The sequence below is a fragment of the Narcine bancroftii genome, chromosome 6 (genome assembly GCF_036971445.1).
Source record: "Narcine bancroftii isolate sNarBan1 chromosome 6, sNarBan1.hap1, whole genome shotgun sequence".
Classification (NCBI taxonomy): Eukaryota; Metazoa; Chordata; class Chondrichthyes; order Torpediniformes; family Narcinidae; genus Narcine; species Narcine bancroftii.
The window spans coordinates 8,162,639-8,188,288 of NC_091474.1; the positions used below are offsets into that span (position 1 = coordinate 8,162,639).

The 25,650-nt window shown below is 39.5% G+C and overlaps 1 protein-coding gene across 5 annotated transcripts in view; it reads left to right on the forward strand.

Annotated features, from left to right (window-relative positions):
- The window catches only part of LOC138735666 (uridine-cytidine kinase-like 1), a 110,156-nt gene that overhangs the window by 33,264 nt on the left and 51,242 nt on the right, over nucleotides 1–25,650 (forward strand). For 3 of the 5 annotated variants that reach the window (XM_069883844.1, XM_069883846.1, XM_069883845.1), the window contains exons 3-6: nucleotides 13,725–13,918; nucleotides 19,704–19,810; nucleotides 20,277–20,447; nucleotides 22,684–22,755. In XM_069883844.1, the coding sequence (XP_069739945.1) occupies nucleotides 13,725–13,918; nucleotides 19,704–19,810; nucleotides 20,277–20,447; nucleotides 22,684–22,755 (544 nt within the window). Of the gene's footprint in view, nucleotides 1–730; nucleotides 947–13,724; nucleotides 13,919–19,703; nucleotides 19,811–20,276; nucleotides 20,448–22,683; nucleotides 22,756–25,650 lie in introns of those variants that run through there. The other 2 variants (XM_069883847.1, XM_069883848.1) reach the window with 2 other exon arrangements.

Consider the following 25,650-nt stretch of genomic DNA (forward strand, 5'->3'; position numbering starts at 1 on the left):
GGTAACATCTGACGTGAACCTGTGTGTCTCCCCTTTGCTTTTGCAGATGCCGGACATTGCTGTCAGTTTCTTGGAGTAATGATGGCACATGCTCACCATCTGTGTTACAACTGCAGATCACTGGCCCCTGCATTTCACTGCAGCAGTTGTGGTGGATAGCTCTCTATAGCGTTAAATGACAAGCCTTTCAGATTTTATTCATGTTTCTCACATTGGGCCAGAGAATTGATAAATGATTGGATGCCATACAACAGGACAGTGTGACTATCAATCTAGTTTTGCATTCCGATCAGTATCGATTATCTGAACCAGAGTGAAACAAATCTAAGATTTTTTTGTTGTGTGAGACTACAAGTAAAACCTTGTAGTTAATGGGGAAATGCACATTCAATGTTGAGAATTCCTGCCATTTAGACATTACTTTGCAAATTCTGTCTCTTAATTTTGGTTATGCTGTCATGCATATCTTTTCCAAATAACCCGTTACAGCCAAATGTCATATGCAGATAACTGCTGACATCAAAATGGGCAGAGTGTCAAGGGTCTTGTACGAAGAGATTGCTATTAATATCAGGTAATGAACTTAATCTCTGGGAAACATTATCCTCTTGTGTGTTTTTACTGCAGATGGATTGAGACCATTGCTTTTTGCTCCTTTTCACGAGAAAGAAAACTAGTTAGTTTCAGTTTCTCTTGGTTTCCTTTTCCAGTTTCATTTTCCAGTTTCACACATCTAAAATAAAGCATGTGGAAATCCTCACGAGTAATCTGCTTTAGTGCAGGACTTGAGCAATAAAATAAAGTCCAGAATTCAGTGCACAGCAGTACAGTGAGTGCAATGCAACACAGTTCCTGAAAACAACCCAGTTGCAATTAGCATGAGCTCGCTCCCTGTTTATTCTGGTGCCAGGATATCTGGATGTTGGTCTCTGAGGACAGATGGGAGGTAAGCATTTCTCTAATTTCTTTAGATGCATTTTATTTTATTTTGAGTGTGTAGCTGTGTCTAACATCCCAGCCTACACAGATGTTTTATGCTGGCTTGTCATTTCAATCAAATATTAAATGAAGTGAGTTTTGGATCATGGGTTTTTTTAAAAATTGCAATAAACTACTGAGGGAGTAGAGTGACACAGATATGTTCAGTGCCATTATTTGGCCAATGTAAGTTGATTCTTTGATTCTGACTTGGTGAAAAAGACATCTAAACATGATTATTCTCTTGATGTTACAGTTAAGATTTTGAGCTCCGGCATGTTCATGAATTAGCGAGGGATTTGAAAGCAACGTAGTGTGGGGAGTGAAGTGGACTCTCGAACATTGTTATACAGTAGAATCCTCGCTATCTGGATCTTTCACTTGTCACCTCTACCTGATGATGAATGTGCGCACCTTACTTTTGATGTTCCCACAACGGACCCTGCAGTCATTGAGCATAGCAATTCTTCTTGAGAATAATTCCTCCATTTCCCGCACCACCCACCCACCCCCACCCTTTTCCTCCTGATAGCTTGGATGTTGGTGGACTATTGTATTACTGTCTGGCAGGACTAAAGAACTTTGATCTGACCAGTTGAGATTGCGTATCGCCTGTTATTTTTGACGCTGGATATGCATGTATTCTGTGATGCTGCTACACCAGGTTGACACCCTTTTCTTTTTATCATTGGGATCAGTGCTGCTCCCAGCTTACCATTCTAAACTCCTTACTTGAAGGTCCCCTGGCTTGATGACAATGGTTAGAGTAAGGGAGAGGCCAGAGCACGACATTACAGATTGTGGTGGTGTATATTACTGCTGCTTTCAGATAAATAACTACTTCAGATAACAAGTTCCACACCTGCCATGGTAGAATTTTAACCTGGGCCCCTGGATTCTTTGGCTTGGCTTCGCAGACGAAGATTTATGGAGGGGGTAAAAGTCCACGTCAGCTGCAGGCTCGTTTGTGGCTGACAAGTCTGATGTGGGACAGGCAGACACGGTTGCAGCGGTTGCAGGGGAAAATTGGTTGGTTGGGGTTGGGTGTTGGGTTTTTCCTCCTTTGCCTTTTGTCAGTGAGGTGTGCTCTGCGGTCATCTTCAAAGGAGGTTGCTGCCCGCCGAACTGTGAGGCGCCAAGATGCACGGTTTGAGGCGATATCAGCCCACTGCCGGTGGTCAATGTGGCAGGCACCAAGAGATTTCTTTAGGCAGTCCTTGTACCTTTTCTTTGGTGCACCTCTGTCACGGTGGCCAGTGGAGAGCTTGCCATATAACACGATCTTGGGAAGGCGATGGTCCTCCATTCTATGAGACGTGACCCACCCAGCGCAGCTGGATCTTCAGCAGCGTGGACTCGATGCTGTCGACCTCTGCCATCTCGAGTACTTCGACATTAGGGATGAAAGCGCTCCAATGAATGTTGAGGATGGAGCGGAGACAACGCTGGTGGAAGCGTTCTAGGAGCCGTAGGTGATGCCGGTAGAGGACCCATGATTCGGAGCCGAACAGGAGTGTGGGTATGACAACGGCTCTGTATACGCTTATCTTTGTGAGGTTTTTCAGTTGGTTGTTTTTCCAGACTCTTTTGTGTAGTCTTCCAAAGGCGTTATTTGCCTTGGCGAGTCTGTTGTCTATCTCGTTGTCGATCCTTGCATCTGATGAAATGGTGCAGCCGAGATAGGAAAACTGGTTGACCGTTTTGAGTTTTGTGTGCCCGATAGAGATGTGGGAGGGGCTGGTAGTCATGGTGGGGAGCTGGCTGATGGAGGACCTCAGTTTTCTTCAGGCTGACTTCCAGGCCAAACATTTTAGCAGTTTCTGCAAAACAGGACGTCAAGCGCTGAAGAGCTGGCTCTGAATGGGCAACTAAAGCGGCATCATCTGCAAAGAGTAGTTCATGGACAAGTTTCTCTTGTGTCTTGGTGTGAGCTTGCAGGCGCCTCAGATTGAAGAGACTGCCATCCGTGCGGTACCGGATGTAAACAGTGTCTTCATTGTTGAGGTCTTTCATGGCTTGGTTCAGCATCATGCTGAAGAAGATTGAAAAGAGGGTTGGCGCGAGAACACAGCCTTGCTTCACGCCATTGTTAATGGAGAAGGGTTCAGAGAGCTCATTTCTGTATCTGACCCGACCTTGTTGGTTTTTGTGCAGTTGGATAACCATGTTGAGGAACTTTGGGGGGCATCCGATGCGCTCTAGTATTTGCCAAAGCCCTTTCCTGCTCACGGTGTCGAAGGCTTTGGTGAGGTCAACAAAGGTGATGTAGAGTCCTTTGTTTTGTTCTCTGCACTTTTCTTGGAGCTGTCTGAGGGCAAAGACCATGTCAGTAGTTCCTCTGTTTGCGCTAAAGCCGCACTGTGATTCTGGGAGAAGATTCTTGGCGACACTAGGTATTATTCTATTTAGGAGAATACTAGCGAAGATTTTGCCTGCAATGGAGAGCAGCGTGATTCCCCTGTAGTTTGAGCAGTCTGATTTCTCGCCTTTGTTTTTGTACAGGGTGATGATGGTGGCATCACGAAGGCAGTTTTCCTTGGTCCCAACAAAGCTTGAAAAACTCATGCAGTTTGACAAACTGCCCCTGGATTACTCACCCAAGAATGTAATTACCTTGCCACAAGCTGACCTTGTCACGCTGTCAGTCTTGTTGGCAATGAAATTCTTTTGTTGTAAATTACACTGCACAAAATCACATTAACGTGAAATGGTGTAGAAATTAGGCAATTCACAAGGTGCTGAGGATGAACCTGATTTTTTGGTTGGGAGTGTGGTCAGTGGGAAAAACGTGTGGGTGGGCAGGGGGGGTGGGTGGAATTTAAACCAGTTGAGGTTAATGCTGTCTATACACGTTTTGACCACCAGAACAGGAGTACCCCAGCGTCCCCTGATCACTCTGACAGGGCGTGGTACCCACCTGTTTCAAAAAGGACTCCATCATAACTGGTACCCAAGCAGAGTGTGGTAAACTGCCTGAATAACTACCAACCAGCAGCACTTGCATCCACAGTGATGAAGTGTTTAGAAGCTGGTGTTGAAGCCTATCAGCTCCTGAGTGATGGCATAGATCCGTTCAAATTTGCCCACTGCAGTAACAGGCCAATGGTAGATGCCATCTCACTGTATCCAGGGCAGCAAAGATCAGGATGCTCTTTATCGACTACATCTTGACATTCAACACCAGCAATCCCTCAAAACTGATCAGCAAACTCCAAGACCTGGTCCTTAACACCCCTCTGTGTAATTGTATCCTAGATTTCCTCACCTCCTGGCACAAATCAGTATGGTTTGACAAGAACATTGCCTCCATAAGTAACGGAGCACCATAGGGCTGCATACTTAGCCCCTGCTCTACTCGGTTTACACCTATGACTGCGTGGCTTTGTGCAACAATTTAATTTACAGATTTGATGACAAATGTGCAACAAATTCTGGTGGACACCAGCAAGCTCCTTGTGCTCTTCTCAATGGAGTACGTCTATTCAAGCACTCAATTTTGTTTGGTGGTGTTGGTGTAACAGTGGCAGCACACCGCCCACAACTGGACATCAATCTAGAGCACTGAACACCTTGTATCGTCTGACGTGATGTGATAACAATGAGAAAGTACATTTACTCAAGCCATGCTTCTACCTATTTTTTAAAAAAAATTTTTATTTTTCACACCATAAATCACATTAGCCATGATACACACATTTTCCTTTTCACACATATACAGTGACATTTTCTCCCCCCCCCTCCTCCCAAACCACCCTCCCCCCACCCACCCCCTCCCATCCATTTAAGGTATACAATCTAGATTACATTAAACCAGTCAGACAATGTTGTCATTCAACAAAAATACACCAGAAATTCTACTGAGTCCTTTCTTTTCTTTTCTTCTCCTTTCATCAACTTAGGTAATGATTGTCCCCGGTAGGTTTTCGCTATTGTATTTAATGTAAGGCTCCCATATTTGTTCGAATATTTCAATATTATTTCTTAAACTATATGTAATTTTTTCCAATGGAATACATTTATTCATTTCTATATACCATTGTTGTATTTTCAGATTATCTTCCAATTTCCAGGTTGACATAATACATTTTTTTGCTACGGCTAGAGCTATCTTAACAAATCTTTTTTGTGCATCCTCCAAATCAATTCCAAATTCTTTGTTTTTTATGTTACTTAGGAGAAAGATCTCTGGATTCTTTGGTATATTGTTTTCTGTTATTTTATTTAATATCTGATTGAGATCTTCCCAAAATTTTTCTACTTTCTCACATGTCCGGATTGCATGAATTGTTGTTCCCATTTCTTTTTTACATCGAAAACATCTATCAGATACTGTTGGGTCCCATTTATTTAACTTTTGAGGTGCAATGTATAGTCTGTGTATCCAGTTATATTGTATCATACGTAGCCTCGTATTTATTGTATTTCTCATCGTTCCAGAACATAATTTCTCCCATGTTTCCTTTTTTATCTTTATATTTAAATCTTGTTCCCATTTTTGTTTAGTTTTACCATTTGTTTCCTCATTCTCCTTTTCTTGCAGTTTAATATACATATTTGTTATAAATCTTTTGATTAACATTGTATCTGTAATCACATATTCAAGGTTACTTCCCTCTGGCAAACTCAAACTGCTTCCTAATTTATCCTTCAAGTAGGATCTCAATTGGTAATATGCCAGCGCTGTATCTCCAGTTATATTGTACTTATCTCTCATTTGTTCAAAAGATAAGAATCTACTTCCTGAAAAACAATTTTCTATTCTTTTAATCCCTTTTTTTTCCCATTCTCTAAAGGAAAGGTTATCTATTGTAAAAGGGAGTAACTTATTTTGCGTCAATATTAGTTTTGGTAGTTGATAATTTGTTTTATTTCTTTCTACATGAATCTTCTTCCAAATATTGAGGAGATGATGTAATACTGGAGAAGTTCTATGTTGTACCACTTTTTCATCCCATTTATATAATATGTGTTCAGGTATCTTTTCCCCTATTTTATTTAATTCTAATCTCGTCCAGTCTGGTTTTTCCCTTGTTTGATAAAAATCTGATAGGTATCTTAATTGTGCAGCTCTATAATAATTTTTAAAGTTTGGCAATTGTAAGCCTCCTTGTTTATACCATTCTGTTAATTTATCTAGTGCTATCCTCAGTTTCCCCTCTCTCCATAAAAATTTCCTTATTATTTTCTTTAACTCTTTGAAGAATTTTTCTGTCAGTTGTATTGGCAATGCCTGAAATAAGTATAATATCCTTGGAAAAATGTTCATTTTAATACAGTTTATATATTCTAAATAGAATGGTAAGCAAGCTCTTTCAAAAGTGCTTGCTATTTTGATACCTTTGTAGTGCTGACCTAATTTAGCAGGATACATTGGCACATTAGTTTAATTTCCGGAATGTACATACCTTGAGAAACGTTTATTAAAGAGAGAGTGTGTGGCATTTTACCATGGAGCTTTCCAGTTGTGAAACACTTCTAAGAGTAGTGATTATTATTGCAAAAAAAATCCTGAGATAGACTATAACAGTGGTTCTCAACCTTTGTGGTGCGCTATCGGACAGAAGCAAACACACAAAACCTAAACTCTGTACAACAGGATTTATTCGACATAAACTTCCACAGAGCTAGCTGCGAGGAGAGCTGCTGTAAACTCTGAGAGTGTCTTCGAAGGGCCGGCTCAGGCTTGTATCCCGGAGGGTGATTGACACCCAACCAGGTGGGATTTGGTCTATTCAGGTCCCCATGCTCTTCTGCAAATACAGAGGTTGCCCCCTGCAGTAAGCCAGTGGGGTACCACCATGTGATAGTACAGATCTATCACCAATGTACATAGTGTATATAGTTACTGTATCTAGACTGTGCTTACAGCGATTGGCTGAAAGCTAAGCCACGCCTATTGTCTGGGCCTTAAAGGGTTGTGTCCCTAGCCAGGTCGGATCATTCCGGACTGGTCGGCCACCTGTGAACAGCTCCTGTCTTTTGCTAATAAAAGCCTTGGTTTGGATCAACAAGTCTTTGATTCTTTCGACGAGCTCTACACACCACAACGTTTTTCTTTCCACTCACATACCACCTTAAGTAATCCCTCACTAACCAAAGAGCACCTATGGTTGAAAATCACTGATCTTCCATGACAAGAGCTTTTAAATGATGAATGATTGAGTAATAATCAATTAGTTACCTTTTTATTGGACAATACATCACCAGGCAGGGGTGTAGTGCTAATTTCTTTTTGGTGCTAGAGCTCACCAAAATGGCAACAAGGAGGTCTCATGAGACCTGGCCTTAGTGGCTGCCATGTTGTATTTGGCACTGTATAATTGACAATAAACTGTAGGACAATGAAGTAGGATAACCAGTCGTGGAAGAAACAGATATGTCCAGAATAGAGAATAGCACTTATCCAGGTTGGGAGAGGGGGGTTGGGTTGTTGCCCTCACCAAAAGTGGGCCCATGAGGAGCCAATGGCATCCCCAAAGCGTCCTAATGAGCTCTGGCAGAACAACACCCCTGTCACCAGGTGTCTAATGATCCTGGAATGGCTTTGTAAAGCAGGTTTATTGATATGGGTCCATGACATTTTAAGCTTTTTGCTGGACAAATACTTGTATTCTTGGATGTCTTTTAATGCTTTTTTTGCGATATTATATTCGATCATGAAGAGTGAATGTTGCTGGTGAGTTTTGCAGTTGTTAGCTAAACCTAATTGTCCTAGACCTGTTTAGTAATTGATCCATCACAAATGGCACACACTCTGGCTTGATAGGCTAGATGCAGAGACCATATATCCCCTGACTGAGGAGATGAAGATAGGAGCCAAAGTTTGACAAGAAAGGGTAGGAAATTTTAGTACTGTGATGAGGAGAAATTTCTTCACTCAGTAGTGGATTCTCTGAAGGGCCATTCATTCAAAACTGTTGGATTTCTGGACATGAAGGCTCAAACAGGTTGACGATGCTAGAAAGTAGACTTCTATTTCTATATTGTCAATCCCAATAATTTTGATGAGGGTCTGGACTTGGTTGTAGATCACACCATTGTGAGGGTAACGGTTTTCCCAAAGAACAAACGAGTGGATGACCATATGGTAATATTGTTCCCAATGAATGGAACTTTTTTTTAAAATGCCAGAATTTGTTTAGTTAACTAAATTTAAATTCCTATGTTGCTTTGATGGGATTTGAGCTTTTGCTCTGATTTGTTGAATCCAGCTTCTGGTTGTAAGTTCCATGTCACCATTACAGTGCCTGCTAAACCCCTGCCTTGATCAATCACAGGTCACCTCTTTTTTTTCTTCTGGCCCATCCAGAGTTCTGCATCAGAAAATGAAACTCTTATTCTAGTTTTCAAATCCTGTCACTAATTTTGCTCGAATCTACTCCAGACGCTCTGAAATACCTACTTGCCTCCCAATTCTGCTGTTGCCAAAAAGGGGATAGAACTTAGTGTATCAGAATTTGTGGAATAGGCTGAAGCCTTCAGTGCTCTTGAAGAAGGAAATTTTGGTTGATTTATTATTGAATGTTGAAGTAGACAATTTGTAGTCAGTAGAGGCATCTGGAAAATGATGAGGCAGAGAGAGGTTAATCTTGCACATATAATTGATGAATTTTTTAATGATTTTGCCAGTGGATATAACATAGATGGGCAACTATGAATTTCTTGGATAGTACAGAGTTGATGTTTACAAGTTGAAAAGATTACAAATCAAAACATATCGGAGGGAAATAATGTTTTTATTGTAAATATTTGTCATGAGCTAGTACGTAACGTTACCTCAACTTCAAATAAGAAACTCTGGAATCAAAGTTTTTTTTTTGAAGTCTGTGAAATATAAATGAAAAGCTATTCCATTTCCATTGGTTAATTGGATTCAAGGTTATGAATTTCCTATCATTTTATGAATTGCAGTTAGTAGAAAAGGAGTGGAGCTTCCCAATCACTTGTGAAAGATTTCCTCTAGAGTAGCAAGCCCGAGCGATTGGTGTTCCTTCACTCTGATATCAGTTTCATTTTGGCCCTTTTATTAAGAGATCACTGGCTAATTAGACAATCAGATGGAAAAATTCACATAGATGGGAAAATAGGGAAAGTGAACCACTCTTTATATTGCTGAATAAGATATTGGATGGGGGACGTGGATTTTAAAGGAAAAAAAAACATTGATCAGTTTTTTAAAACCAGTTAATAATTTATTTTGAGGGAATTGGACATCCCATTTAGTAGAAGATTTTTAAGACAAGTTTATTGAGCAGTAGTTATGAGTGAATGTGCCATTTTAAAAGCCCCATTTGTAGTCTTTAATTCATTGATAGCCAGACGAGCAATTTTGATGAAATGGAAAGGTCGTTTACCACCAACTCGTGTGCAATGGATACAGGATTATATATCTTGCTCGAGCTTAGAGAAAATTACATATAATAGTAAAGAGACCATGATTGAATTTTGCAAGTTATGGGGCCCATCTAGGGACTATTATCATAGTTTGAATACATAGTCGTGGGTGCTCTGGGGGTTTCCTGTCTGTTGTCCGGGAGCCAAGACTCGATTCTTTACACGCTATTGGATGGAGACCGTGTTTAGTGGGAGGGGTAGGTTTAGTACCGTGGGGAGTTCTTTTTCCCTTTTTTCCTCTTTCGTTTTCTCCTTTCTTAACAAAAATGCCCCATTCCTTGCGTTGAATGTTATGCCTTTTTATTGCAAGAATATCGGATAAGACCGTGTCAAAGCAAGTGAGTGACTTCAGTTTCTGCCTAGACTACAAGTGCACTTTATGAAGAAGCTGAATAATCACTGACCAAAAATGTAATATTTACTGCGAGTGGGCTCCAGAAATTGCTGTCAATTTTCACTGAGTCAGTCGTACAACATAGAAACAGGCCCATTATGCTGATTTTGCTTTTGTCCATCAATACTAATCCCATGTGTCCATTAACAGGGGTATGTATTGAAACCTTTGCCACCTGCAAATTGCAAAGAGTGAAACACGGAAGTCTGCAGATGCTGTGATTGTAGTAAAATGGAAATTACAAAGGTTTACCCAAGAGTGAAACACGGAAGTCTGCAGATGGTGTGATTGTAGTAAAATGCAAATTACAAAGGTTTACCTTGTATCTTTGAACCATTTTCTATATGTATCCAGAAGAACAAGATCAACCTTTACACCCAGTCATCCTTTTGTATTCTGTAAAGAATATCTGTTTGTTAAATTGACTTGCATTTAAAGATCGGTTTGGGAATAAAATTGAAACCCAGTTTTACTTTAAACCCAACGCAAGATCAAGGCTTTTCATTTGCTTGATATGCAAACCCAAACTAACTTGTTTCATGTGCCCTGCTGAGCTCTGATCAGAAGCTGACTCTAAGTGAAGATCTGAGTATCGGTGCACTGAGATGTAGGGAGCTGACCCAACCCAATCTGATGAGGTCCTGAAGAATAAAATGTTACTTTCCAGTGCGATCTGACCTGAGCTGATTCTATTGACTTTGGTTGAATAGCCAGGCTCTGCTCATGGTTATTTAAAGTTACTGCTAATAATCGAATGACTTGTATTAAACTGTCAGAAATCTATTAAGGTGCTTAAATTTGGATGCCCGATGCAATAATGTTAATTACCATATATTTCGGCATATAAGATGACCCTGAAGCACCCAAAAAAAAACCAAAAATGGGTGTCGTCTTATAGGTTAGATACAAAATTCTACTCAATATACCACTTGCTTGGTTCCATAACCCACTCAGACCCCACCCTACAACAAATTTTTAAGCTACTGGTATATTAGAAAATATTTCTTATTATAAAAATCACATTTAAAATCCTTCAAAATCACCTTCGCCATCATTGTTTGAGGGCAATCCAGAGTCTCACTCTTTACACCGTCATCATATGTTCTTTTTGTCATATTACCAGATTTTTCTTGTTCACGAAATGGCTGCACCAGCCGACTGCACCTTTAAAATCTCCACTGTGTTCTGGGTTTCACCTTGCCCACTTCAGACCATATGCTCTGATTTTATTTCTTGTGACTATGTAGCGATCTTGCCTCTGTTCAAGTACCCATTTTCCAAGTCTGGCCAGCAAATGATTCCTCTTCTCATCAAACATTGCTTCTTTAGCATTTTTCTTAAAACACCTTCATTCTTTCTCCACTCTCTTCTCATCTTCTCGGTTATGCCCTTCCAGAAGCACAGTTGGTAGATTCCTCGGCCACTTCAATTATTTTTTTAGCTTAAAGCTTGCCTCAAGCTTTCTTCGTTTTGCTGGATAACCACCCACCTTCCAGCCTTGTCCAACGGCTCAGTCAATGTTTCACCAGCCCAGTCAACACGTATTTTTGGAGAGTCATCTTGTACACCCAATACATGATAAAACCATGAAATTCAGCTGAAATTGGGGGACCGATCTTATCTGAAGGTTGTCTTGTACACCGAAATATACAGTAATTCAGTTATTGTGCAGCATCCGAGGGAAGTAAAGGACGCGGCTTCATTCAGCCTTACCATGCCTACTCCAGTTTTCAAGACTATCATATTCGGTCTTCTGCCTGTTTTCTTTTGTATATTTGATGCATTTAATCATAAAATATCAATTCTGCTGCACTGGATTCATTAAAATAATCCTGGCTGTACTGCACTGGAGATGTCATGAAGTTCACTGAACGATTCTGAAGCAGTGGTGAGAAAGACTCAATGCAGCTTTGCATTCCAACAAATACAAACAATTCGTTCATTAAAAGGGGAGGGGGAAGGTTCAATGCAGAGAAATTGATTTATGATTCGATTTGTTGGTTTTGCATTACCCATGATGCACAAGTTTAGCATTGACTCTAAAAGTAACAGACTTTCACTGACAAATGCATCTACAGAGTGTACTCACTTTCGGCAGATAGTGTGTGAATTCGCAATGTTATTGAATCTTGGGAACCAACTTGTTTATCATTCTGACTTGTAGTTTATTTTTGTCATATAGTTAACAAAGTATCACATGATGACTTACTATTTCCATCATGTAAATCGGCCATTCAGCGCAATAGATCCATGCCAACCTTCATCCTTCACAAGGATTTTCTGCAACCTTTAGTGTATATGGCCTAATCGGCATTTAAGAAGACAGATATGATAATTACCTCCACGTTTGCCCTATTGCAGCAAGTTTCACATTCGAACCGTTCTCTGGGTCACAAGCTTCTCCTGAATTACCTAATTGATTTATTTGTGACTTTCTTGCAGTAAATCGGTCTGGATTTCTCTGCAAATGGTATGATTGTCTTGACATTTACTCCACGTCAACCCCTTTAACAAACTAGAGTGCTGTCATGTCCAATTTGATCTTCATTCATGATTGTGCATGAGTGGAGACTGATGTGACAGGGTGTGATCCTACTGTAAATAGTTCTTGAAGGAACAGACCTCAATCTAGAATAATTGAAAATGCAAGCACATTCTGCGACCTCTGGTTTAAAACTGGAGCGACTGACAGCAGACCTGCTCTCTCCCTCCCACCTATACCCCCCACCCTTCTCTTTCACATTAACGTGTTGAAACAATGCACTTTGGAAAGCATGGGTGAAATTATTATATATTGGCCTATAATCTAGAGCAGTGGTTCTCAACCTTTTTCTTTCCACTCAAATTCCATTTTAAGTATTCCCTGTGCCATAAGTGCTCTGTGATCAGTAAGGGATTGCTTAAGGTGGTATGTGGGAGGGAAGGGAAGGTTGAGAATCACTGCTCTAGACCCAATTATTACTGAAATATTTTTGCTTGAGAAAAATTTTCATTGATCCATTTCCTTTGGAGTTATGAAACTGTGCAGATAACCAGTCAATTGTGTGATTAAAACAGTGGTTTCCAAACTTTTTCTTTCCACCCACATACCACCTTAAGCAATCCCTTACCAATAATGAAGCAGCTGTGGCATAGGGAATAATTAAAGTGGTATGTGAGTGGAAGGAAAAAAGGTTGGGAACTACTGATCTACAATTGTAATATTGGAAGAATGAGTATCAGTTGACCCAATTTCTTCTAATTGTTGCACACTTTCAGATTTTTTGTCAAGAGTACATCCATAACATCACATAAAACACTGAGATTTTTTCCCCCCTTCAGATGAGGCAGAATTACCACTTATTGGCATTGCAAAAAAAACCTGTGTTCAATGTACATGTGACTAAATTAAGAAATGTAAACAAACTGAACTATGCAATTCAGAGAAAAAAAATCAATAAAGTGCATATAAGAGTCCTTCAGTGAGTCCCTGATTGAGTTTGTTGTTGAGGAGTCTGATGGTGGAGGGGGAGCAGCTGTTCCTGAACCTGGTGGTGCGAGTCTTGTGACACCGATACTTCTTTCCTGATGACAGCAGTGATGGGTGGTGAGGGTCTTTGATGATTGCTGCTGCTGCTCTCCGACAGTAGTATGCCTTGTAAATGTTCTCAATGGAGGGGACGGTTACACCTGTGATCTCCTTGGCTGCATTCTCCAAACCTTTGCAAACTCCTGAGGAAGTAGAAGCTTTCTTTGCGATGACATTAGCGTGCTGGGTACTGGAAAGATCCTCCAAGATGGCGAGTCTCAAGAACTTTAAATTTGCTCACTCTCCACCTCTGATCCCCCAATGATCACTGGAGTGTTCACCTCTGGTTTTCCCTTCCTGAAGTCAACAATCAGCTACTTGGTTTTGGTGACTGATAGACTGCGGATATTTACTGTGGGAATAACTAATATGGCTCTATTTCTTTTGTAGTGGCAGTAGTGAAGAGGCATTGGACAGATTATTACCTCCTGTGACCAGCACTTTGTCATCAAGAAAACGAACCACAAGCCAATGCAAGTCTGAGCCACCACTTCTCAGAACAAACAAACGGACAATTTATACTGCAGGCCGTCCTCCGTGGTACAATGAGCATGGAACTCAATCCAAGGAAGCATTTGTTATTGGTAAGGAGTTGCAGCATTGACTTTATAATATTTCTATTTGAAAATGTTTTGAAACTGTTCTGAACACCATTTAGAATCCTTTGATTGAAAGGCTTTTATTTGAACTTGAAGGGAAGAGATAAACCGCTGGAACAACTCAGTGGGTCAAGCAGTATCCATGAAGGCAAAGGGTAGATTTCATTTTTGGGTCAAGCCCTTGCATCAGGACTCTGGACCGAAACATTGACCCCCTACCCTCCTGTACCCTTTAGAGACGTGGACTACCATTAGCAGGTATCTCAAACATCAGAATCAGCTCTTTTGTTGATCACTAGGATTTTGAATCTACCAGCAGGTCCTCCTTCTCTCAGATGTGTGAAGATAAGGTACTGATTTTGTGGATGAAATTCTTTTCTTCCAAGTTATAAAACTTCAGCTGAGATACCGTCTGCTCCCAGGGGTTGGTTGATTTTCAGTTGGGATAGTCTTTTCAAATTCTTCTAATATATAGCCAGAATTGCCAGGTTTCCATAACAAAAGAATATTCACTAATTACTTGTGAAGAGCTCCCTGCAAGAAATGGAAGAGAACCTATTACCTCTATTCATAATGCATCAAATCTACTCACAGGATCAATGTCCTCTGTTGGCCAATTCCCATGGGATTGAGGTCTTAATTGCATTATTTGCATGTCTTATACAAAAAAAATCAGAATTGGAAAAGGGAGAAAAATAATTTAATTTTCAGTTGCAGAGAAGGTGGTGATAGCAAAGGATTACCAGGTGGACAGAGAGAAAGAATTGAAGACAGTTATCCAGACTTCCTTGGGAAAAGTACTGGCTTGTGAATATCCCTGTCCAATGAAAAAGGAGAAGCAGCATCTTGGTTGGCATTGAGGACCATTTTTTTGACAACGCACAACATTGCAAAATAATGGGGATTAGATCACGCCACCTCCCAAACTCCCCAGCCCATCAAGTGCATCCTGTCTCACCCAAGGCTTCAGGAGCTTAGCATAGGACACAGAGACCAGGGGGTTGCCCCAATCTTGGGATCGAGTGTGGCTCAAGCAGACCAAACAGCAAAGGCAAGAAACGCTCAGCAGATTAAGCAGTATCCATGGAATGGGAAAAGATGAACATTTTGAGGTCAAGGATCCTTTGCAGGAATTGGGAAAGAGAGAGAAACAAATCAGTTTTTCTTGGTCGGGAAGGGATGAGTAGATCAAAGGGAATATCCCCGATGGGGCGAGTCCAAATCTGTTGATGGAGGCAGTTACTCACACATTAAGATGCTTTGTCTTCATGATGTGGAATGTGCCCCTTGCAGACCAGATAAATAAAGAGAATTTTTAAAAAAGAGCCAATATCATAAGGGCCAGGAATGGCCAGTTCGAATCTAAAAAGAAAAGAACGAGCTGCCTAGCATTAGACAATTTGATATAGTGTCCAGAAGACGGCGAAGTGTCCAGAAAAAAAAGATGGGGTCTTGTTCCTCAACAAGAGGCCTCATTGGATTAGTAAGAAGCATATCATAGTCTTTTTATTGCACTCATGAACCCAATTGTTCCAACCACCGATCCCTCCCCACCTTCTCTGCAACTGCAAACTAACTTATTTTTCTCCCTTTCCCAGTTCAGGATTCCAAATCTGAAATGTTAACTCTTGCCTCAGTTAATAATGTGCTGCCCGATCTGCTGAGTGTTCCGGCATCTGTTGTTTTTTTTTAAAAATGCCTTAAGAAGATGATGAGAAAGGTTCAGAGACACTCCCTTCTGCCATTACTGTTGATATGAATCAGAAGGTCACTTAATTTCCTGTTGGGCACTTTGAGTGCACAAATCGCCATAGCTACTGCATTCGAACAAGCATTCTTCACTTCCTAATCACAGGTGACATTGAAGCAGAGATTACCGACAGTCACACGCAGAATGCAGAGACTCCAACATAGCTTAATGTGGATAATACATCAGCCACGCTGTTCATTTGTTTACAAGTTTTTATTTCTATTGTCATTGTTTATTTAAAATATTTAATTAGAAAGGAACATCTCTTTACAGTTGGCTTCAACTGGCTTCACTTGAATGAGGAAAATTTAACTAAAAAGCCAGACGTCCCTGTGGGTTATTAAAATGTGCATCTGGGTAATGCAAATGTATTAGCTAAAAAAAATGTTTTGCTATTTGGGAGGATCTGTCAAACAAATACATGGAAATGGCCATCTGCTTGCCAAACCACACTATTTAAATGCTTCCTAATGTTGAGCATTTCATGTGAGCTTCAAACCATACTATTTCCAGACTTTTGGGAAAAAAATGCTGCAGAAGATGGCCAAATCTCTCTCACCAGCTATAATCCCCTCTTACTTTTTAAGATAGAGACACAAAAAATCTGAATAGTTTGACAGCATACACATTTCAAAGATGGATTGGAAGATTTCAACTACATTTTAAACTAATTTGCAAAAGCATTTCAGGAAATTTGAAATAATTGTCACCTTTTTTTTTTAAAAAACAAACAAAAGATCACATTTTTTTTATATACTTAATTTAAAATCAAGAAAAAACTTGTACAAAGTCCATAATATAAAAATGAAAAACTACAACTCCACTCAGCAAACTCCACAAGGGAAGCATACAAAAAACATTATAAAAGAAACACTTACAACAATTTAAGATATTACTAACCTCCTACATTTCAAATAAGTTGACCACATCTTAATAAAAAAGTCGTAATTATCATGCAAGTTATGTTCTTCATATAAATACAGGACCTCGTTATGCCAAGGAATTACATTTACCTCAGCCTCATCTTTCCACGAAATCGCGACACATTGACCTGCTACAGCCAATGCTAGATGAGGAAAAGCTGTCTGAAACTTGTCCAACCCCAAATCAGTAAATGGGGCCAATATAACCCAACAAAAAAAAATTTGATCTAGCAAAAATTGGATCTTAAACAATTTTTGAAGAAATTCCCTAATTTTTTGCCAAAATGATTGAACCTTATCACAAAGCCAGACTGAATGTAAAAATGTTCCTACACATAGTCCACATCTAAAGCACAGTTCTGAATTAACACTGATGCAAAAAATTATAATTAACCATACTATATCTTACATTAAGCAATTTAGTCACACCATCAAAACACATGGTCTCCCAATTGGCCTGATTAATATCATAAATTTTCCCATTTAATCCTAGATTTATCTACATTTATTTTATCCATAGTGTCTGGCAACAATGCATGCATCTCAGAAATAAAACCCTTATTTAATGAATGAGAAATCAAAAACTCAAATTTCGTTAACTTAGGTATTTTCATTTCTCTTCCAAAATTATCTTTCTCTAATGCTCTAATTTGATAGTACATAAATAAAGAATTCCCCAATACTAGGGGAAGATGATGGTTATATGGTGTGATGAAATTGGATTCTCCTTTTACTGATTTGGAGATAAAGGATGTTATTCAGCAAATGCCTAATGAGAAGTCTCCAGGAGATGATGGGTTTACTGTTGAATTTTAGAAAGCTTTTTACGATGATTTTTCTCCTCTATTTATGGATGCTTTTCAGCAGGTGATGCAGGAACAAGCTTTACCAGATTAGTGTTTGAGTGCAATAATAATGCTTATACCAAAAAAAGACCGAGACCCTTTGAATGTAGCTTCATATTGGCCAATTTCTTTATTGAATGTAGTGTGGTGGTGTAAATTATAAAATAATAGCGAAATTATTGGCAAATAGACTTGCTAAGTATTTATCTCAATTGGTATATGTAGATCAGGCTGGTTTTATTAAAAATAGGTACACCTCTGATAATATTCTTAGAGTGATTTCGCTGATCAATTCATCACGTCAGCCGCCCAACCTACCAATGCTAAAAAAGCTATTGATCAGGTCGAATGGAATTTTTTATTTAAAGTCTTGGAGAAATTTAAGTTTGGACCCTTTTTTATTGGTTGGGTAAAGGCACTATATAATCATTTGCTAGGGTGGCATCAAATGGTCAAACCTCTTCATTATTTAAATTATCGCGTTCAACTCATCAAGGTTGCCCTTTGTCGCCAGCTCTATTTGCATTGGTCATCGAGCCGTTAGCTCAAACTATAAGGCAGAATGAGAATATTAGAGGTATAAGGACAGCAGATGATGAATAGAAGATTAATTTATTTGCTGATGATGTTTTGATTTATTTAACTAATCCGGAACAATCTTTAATTTATTTGCAAGAACGTTTAGAACAATATGGTGTATTGTCAGGATATAAGGTGAATTGAGATAAAAGTGAAATATTACCAATTTCTGATGCAAATTATGATCAATGTCGACAAATTACTAAATTTCATTGGACTGATAAAGTCAAGTATTTGGGTATAATGATTGATCTAAATATTCAATCATTGTATAATTTAAATTATGTACCGTAAATGAGAAAGATTAAGGCTGATTGATTAAGTGGAAGTATTTACCTTTGTCATTAATAGGTTGAGTAAATTGTATTAAGATTAACGTTTTTTTCACGAATTCAGTATCTTTTTCAGTCAATTCCTTGTCTACTTTTGAAATCTTTTTTCCAGGATTTAAATAAAGTAGTACGGAAATTTTTATGGAAGGGGAAACTAGCTAGATTAGCGATACATAAATTGACTTGGAAATATGCCTTGGGAGGTTTACAATGACCTCATTTTCAAAATTATTATGAAGCAGCTCAATTAAGATTTATTAATCATATGTAGGATGTTTTGTATCCTTCTGGTTGGGCTAGGGCAGAATTGGCTGGTATTTCAGAAGCTTATTCACACCATTTTATATTTAAGTGGAATTCTGTTTTATTACAGAGATATAATGTACCGATTTTAAAACATTTGTTAGAGATTTGGACCAAAAGGAATTTAGTGATCGGTATGAAAGGTAAAATATCAGTTCAGGCTCCAAAATATCAAAATTAATTGATTCCTTTTTCATTGAATAATAGATTTTTAAGAGAATGGCAGATTAAGTTGTTGCAGGATTGTTTTGAAGAGGGTAAATTTTTGTCGTTTTATCAACTTGGAGAAAGATCACATTTCTTAATGATTATGTACTTAATCTCTCATGACAAATGTAAACGGCTAATGTTACTGATGCATGTTATTTCAATAAGCAATAGTATTGCAGAGCGAAATGTACCTTCTAGCTTTTATGTTTCCACAGTTAAATTTCTTAACATTCAAGTGAAAATGGGTGAAACTCTAAAGAGATGGTTTCATTAACAATAACTAGGGTGATATTTTTCTGTTGATAAAAGTCACCTCCAATGACTGTCTGTTAAATCCTAACAAAATGCAAAAGATTGTGCTTGGAGAGTGATTGAAAGTTTCTGCATACTTTTGGATCGTCAGGAATTTAAACTAGAAAATTAAGTTATTTTATTCATAATTTTAAAAACATTGCATTGTTCAAAGTAGTGGTTTCTTCCACTCGCCGCATCGCTTCAAGAAATTTCTAAACTAAAATATCCATAGCGATCTGTTAATCACACAAGTTCAGAATTATGGTCGTGTTTTCCCAAACATTTTGCTGTTAGATGGCAAAGAAAAATCAAGCCTTTCCCAGAGTAGCTGAAATGATGTCCTCAATCAAAGATGTTCACTGACCACTTTGGCATTTGGGGTGATTTCAGCCTGAATGACCAGCTTTCCGCTCAGAATTAGTAGCTGCTTATTCCTTCATCTCCTGCACGGGATTCAAAAATTCTTAAGAAGAAAGCCTGTCTTCTGTCACTGTGTCAGAAAATATGTAGCGGAGTTTTGTGCTCCTATTTCAGGATTGTGTGGTGGCAGTGCTTCAGGGAAAACAACAGTGGCCAGAAAAATAATAGAAGCTTTGGATGTCCCCTGGGTTGTGCTTCTATCCGTAGACTCTTTTTACAAGGTAGGTACGTTTATAACTTTGATTTTCTAGTTATTTTATCTGTTGCTATGGTAGAGAAGGAGCAAGTTAACTGGTGAATCTTTAATAGGATAGTAACAGAACACATAAAAAGAGGTGTTTTCCAGATGACTGTACCATCTTATCCATTATTAGGAACTCATAACTTAATGTATTTAATTCCAATGTTTAAAATCTCTGATAGCCGAGGTACTGTATTCTTTATATTATGGTAGAAATGATGCAGATTAAAAGGCAGATTTCGTGATCACTGCACTCAGCTCCTGAGCTTCATGCGCTGGGATCTCAAGTGTGGGGGGAAAAAAAAAACAATAAATCAAATAAACCAGCAAGGTGCCAGCTAACTTGGCCATACGACCTAAATTTTTCTTCTTGCCTTTACGACGCGCATTGCTTTCTGTTTCTCCAACTGTTCAGTCATATGGAAATCTTCTGGTCTTGCCCTTAGGTTCTCACTAAAGAGCAGCAAGAACGAGCTGCCAACAACGAGTATAATTTTGATCATCCTGATGCTTTTGACTTTGATCTCATCGTGTCCACTCTGAGGAAATTGAAACAAGGAAAAAGTGTAAAAATCCCGGTGTACGATTTTACGTCGCACTCCAGGAAGAAGGAATGGGTAAGCTCAATGCAATATGCAGCCATGGATAAAAAGAACGAACAGCTAATTACAGCATTGCTAGGTTCATGATGATTTTTGAAAATACAAAGGAAAGAAAATTGATCGTTGTTGCAAAACACTGGCTGGGCCACAGTTCTATTGTGGCCTACTATTCCATACACCCCACTGGGGTCCCATAAAATTCAAAGCATGTAACTAGGAAAGAGAGACAAAGATTTATTTATTTATTTGGGCTTCAATAAATTTCAGATTTTCCTCCACTTCCTCCTTGTAAACAAAATATGAATGATTTAAAACTATAAAAATATTTTTCTCCTGGAACAGTGAAAGTTCATATGAAAGATTTCAACAAAGTTTTGAAGGGTTTTGTGATGGTTGGCTAGTCAGAACCAAGGCTGATTATCACTGAAAGAATTAAGGGGTGATTGTAATTTACACAGGAGTGTCTTGGAGCATTTAGTTCTGTGGTATGGTTATTGAGGTAGGTGCAATAGTATAAATTAAATGAAAATTGGATTAATATTTGAAAATTTAACACTAAAGAATTCATGGAATAAGCAGAAAAAATTCATTAAGTAAATAGTTTCAGATTGAGAACCAATATGGGATAAATTACTTCCTTCTGTGATATTTCTATCAACCTAGGATTTTGGTTTCTGATTTTTCATGCCCTTTTCAATTACGTTGAATGCAGTCTAACCAGAATGGCTTGTGTCTCACTGTCATGAACAAAAAAAAAATGATTAAAACTTGTTGTGGTGGGCTTGTGACCTCTCCAGCTGGAACCTGGTTGGATTGTGGAGGGTCATGTGACCTCGCTGGTTGGAAAACTAGTTGGACGTCACCTCATCTATCAATCAATGTCAAGCCCTGCCCACAGGCTAGAGTACACCTGGTCATTGATGGCTCCTTTAATTAGTTCATCGATACCTGGGCCAGACTCTCCAGCTGATATAAAGCCCACTACTTCCCCACCCCCCCCCCCCCCACCCCTTCCCCTCTCCTGGGACAAACCCGAGCTTCAGTCCAGGTTGCAAAACGTTGCTGACGCTGGAGAGCGAATGGTAAGGTGTGCACAGACAAAGGTTCGGTAGCTGTATATCGTGTGTCTAGAAAGCACTGTCCCTAGTTTAGAGTAATTACGAGCTATGCCTGCCCTATATCAAGGGATGATGGATATTGTATGCTGTAACTTGATTATAAAACTTTCTATCTCCAAACAGTTGAGAGTGTGTCGTGTATTTCTGGCAAGTGTGTGATTTATCCCTGTGTGATTTATCTTGCATATGTAAATAAAAACCACTGTTCAGCCAACCTGTGTTCAGAATCGTTGCTCTTGCGACTTGTCCAACTTGTTTCTTCATGCACAAACTTTATATTCACAGAATTCTGATCTCTGCTTCACTCTAGAAACTCTGCTCATGAATTATCTTTTTTTAGAACTTTTTTTTAGAAAACATTTTGTATGGAGCCAGTGTGATCTATTAAACTGTTTCTGCTTTGTAGAAACTCTGCTCCTGGATTATCATCCTTTACACAAATGGTAAAATGTGAATTTGTTACCTTTTTGCACCCTTCCAAAATTTTACTGTGAAGAATAAACCATTCAGTAGCATTGTTTAGTCAAAATTACCATCAAAGTGTATCTAATATCTTAGTACCTGTATCTTGGTTGAGTGAAATGTGACCAATTAATATGACCCAATGGATGATTCTGACATTGCAGCTTTTACAGTTAAAAGAGAGAGACGAGAATTATGTGGTTGTAGGAAAGTATGGTGCTCTTCCTACATTCACAATTTTAGCTAAAATGGGAAGGTAATTTCAGGTGAGAATGTTAACCTTTTGCAGTCTAATACTTCCAATCTAAGTAAAGGGCAATGTGTTTTGTGGGAGGGTTTCTGTCCACAGTGAGATGAAGTGAATCAACAGCAAAACTTGTTATTGTGTGCCCTCAGATTATCAAAGAGACCAAATCAATGGTGAACACTCTTATCAAGAGAATGTGTTGTAATTGGGTGTGGAGCCCAGGGCTTTGGAATGAGGGGAAAGTCCTACTCAAAATGAAACCTTAAACCCACTAATAATTTGATTTGGTCAGAAAAAAAGATCCACTGTTCCAATAAAGTCAGATCATTATGTCCTTTGTATGTCCTTAACACCAAAGTAATCATGCAATTATTATTTTTTTGTTTACTACAAATGTACTCATTTTCTATATATATTTTTATAGAAAACGTTGTATGGAGCCAGTGTGATCATTTTTGAAGGCATACTGTCATTTGCTGATAAAGAATTACTGAAGGTAAGTATCAATATTTGGGCAGGCAAGAAAATACAACTTATTCTGATGTACAGTATGATCCCAGTATGTGTCCAAAGACATCTGCCTGCGGGCCATTTCAAGTTCTGCCTTGAGGAAGCTGAAGAATCCATGCCTGGATTCGAGAGGGTGCTGAGAGTAAGAAAGGCTCACAAAGGGCCACTGGGTGCTGAAGGCTTCCTGATTGCATCGGAGGTTTGGATTGGGAGCTTGGGTTGCCAGACCGTACAGAAGTAGCGGGGGTGGTGAAGGCGAATCCACAAACACACCGACTCTGAAGGAACTCTTCTTAGCTCTGGGCAACACTAATGGTGACTCTTTGTCTGCTTTCTGACAGGCAAAAGCTAAAGTGTATCATGTATGTTACATTTTTAATGTATCATTAGATGATAATAAAAGCATCCTTGAACCTTGAGACATAGGCAGTGGGTGGGCTGAAGAGAAATTGAGATAACAAAGTTGTGTTGTGCCAAAGTAACTCCCAATATTTTTGTGGAATGCTGCAGAGTACCTCAGATAAATGCAAACTTAATGTTCTCATCTGTGTTTGAAACCCTTCATTTAAAAATAAATTGACATTCAACATGGTAACAGCCCACGAGTCCATGCCACCCAATTAACCCCGGTACATTCTGAATGATGAGAGGAAACCAGAGTCCCTGGGGAAAACCCACGCAGACACGGGGAAAACGTACAAACTCCTTACAGACAGAGAGAGATTCGATCCCTGGTCCCGATCGCTGGTGCTACAAAGGCGTTGCGCCCACCGTCATGCGCATGGCATTGCTTTTTCTGGATTCAGGTACTCAAGCTCTTGTGTCCTCTGAGATTTCTGTCACTTGCTGGTCCCTCACAATGCAGAGACTTGTTACTCAGCCATCCTAATCAACTAAATTTTTTAAATCTTGAATTAGTTGAAGGTAAGTAATTGTGTTACAGAGCTCCATGAATGACTTCTGTGTAGATGTATTGATTAATAAAGCCAATTAATATTCCACAGCAGGCACACGTTTAAAATCCAGGCCTTCCTGTTTCAGTTAACATTTGTAAAGACAGATCACAGCACCACCTACTGAATAAAGGCATTGCAGTTGAAATGCAAATGTAATTTTTTGTTCATGTAATGATTTTGAAAAATGTTCAAGTTTCCTTTATTTTTTGCATGACATACACGATGGCCTGTTGCTGTGCTGTATGCCTACAAGTGGAGGGTTGTTATTTAGATTGGAGATTTATGGCCATTGGTGTGTCACAGGAATCTGTGCTGAGTCCATTGTTGTTTGTCAACTGTTAACTATTTGTGTGACAGTGTATTCAGTACAGTTAGTAATGTAGTGGAGAATGAAGAAGGTTATCTTGGATTAAAGAGGGAGCTGATGAACTTGGACAGTGGGCCAAGGAATGGCAGAAGGAATATATCTTGGCCAAGTATGAGGTACAGTAAGTAGTTCCATGAAGGTGACCAGTGGTGAAGTAGACAATGGTTTAAAAAAACAAGCATTGGCAAGCTTGCCTTCATCAGTCAGGGCACTGACAACAGGAACTGGGGCGTCATGTTGCAACTGGGCAAGATGCTGCTGAGACCAACTTGGGAGTATTCTGTACATTCTGGCTGCCCAGCAAGGGTGCTTGGAAAGATGTCAGCATGGAAGTAAATGCATTGGTGTACTCTTTTGACTGTTGTGTCATTGTGCTTGTCCAAGGTCAGGTCTGTGGAAATATTTATTGCTAAGAACTGGAAGCTATTTTCTTTTGACTTCAGCACCATTAATGTGGACAGCATTATGGACTCTTTCCCCATCTCCTGAAGTCCATGATTATCTCCATCTTATTGACATTGAAAGTCAAGTGGTATGGTGCTTTTTTTTCTCAGTCTCCATCTGATATTCCATTTCATTGTTATTTGATACCCAGTCCAAATTTGATTATGAAGTTGGAAGGGGATTTAGCTGTACAGTCATGGATGTTGAGGGTAAGGAACTGAGTGCCCATCCTTGACAAGCACCAATACTGACTGTGACCGTAGAGGAAATGTTTTGTCCCATCTTCAATAACTGGGATTCATTAGGAAGGGTTTAGTACTTTCTTTTAGGAAGGAATATATGGGTCGGCACAACATCAAGGGCCATAGGCCCTGTATTGTTCAATGTTCTATTTTAACCTTTGCCTGCCGTATGGCAAACAAAGAGTGACCAGGAGCATTACCCCACGCCTCTAACAATAAGAGAAAGGAAAGCAAAAGAGAGTCACTGAGTATCCATGGATTCGTTTCCAGTGCTCCTGCAGCCTCTGTAGTCGCTTAGTCTCCTGCGATTTATCGGCAACCTAAGTTCCTGATCCAAACCTCCAATGTGACCAGGAAGCCTTCAGCGCCTGAAGCTCTACCAGAGCACTTCTTGCCTTCAGAACCCTCTCAAATCCCGGTTCCGATACCTGGTTCCCATGAGCAGGTTTCCCTCAGCCACTGAACCCCTCACTGGTCCGCTGCTGTGCTCACCATCCTGTAGGGTCATCTCCTGTGCTGCTTCTTCTCCGGGGGTGGGGTGGGTCTTCTCCCTGTTTCGGATGCCGTGCGCCGGTCCGCTGCTCCCCAGAGTCTGCAACCCCTTGTGCCTGCTGCCAAGCATGGTGCTGCCATCTTGGGCACAGTACTTGCGGTTGCTGTATTTTACTTGCAAACGCCATCAGCTCCTTTAACAAGACCTTTAAAGCCTGTACAGAGCTGCCAGGAATAGGACTGGGTGGTGGAAACCTGAGGAGCAGGGCTGCGTCTCCTCTTTTAATGAATGGTTCTAACCCAAAACTTTGCAAAGAATCTTAGTTACAGAAGAAAAATTTTTGTTGGAGCCAAAACCTGTAGCTGATTAACAGGTGAAA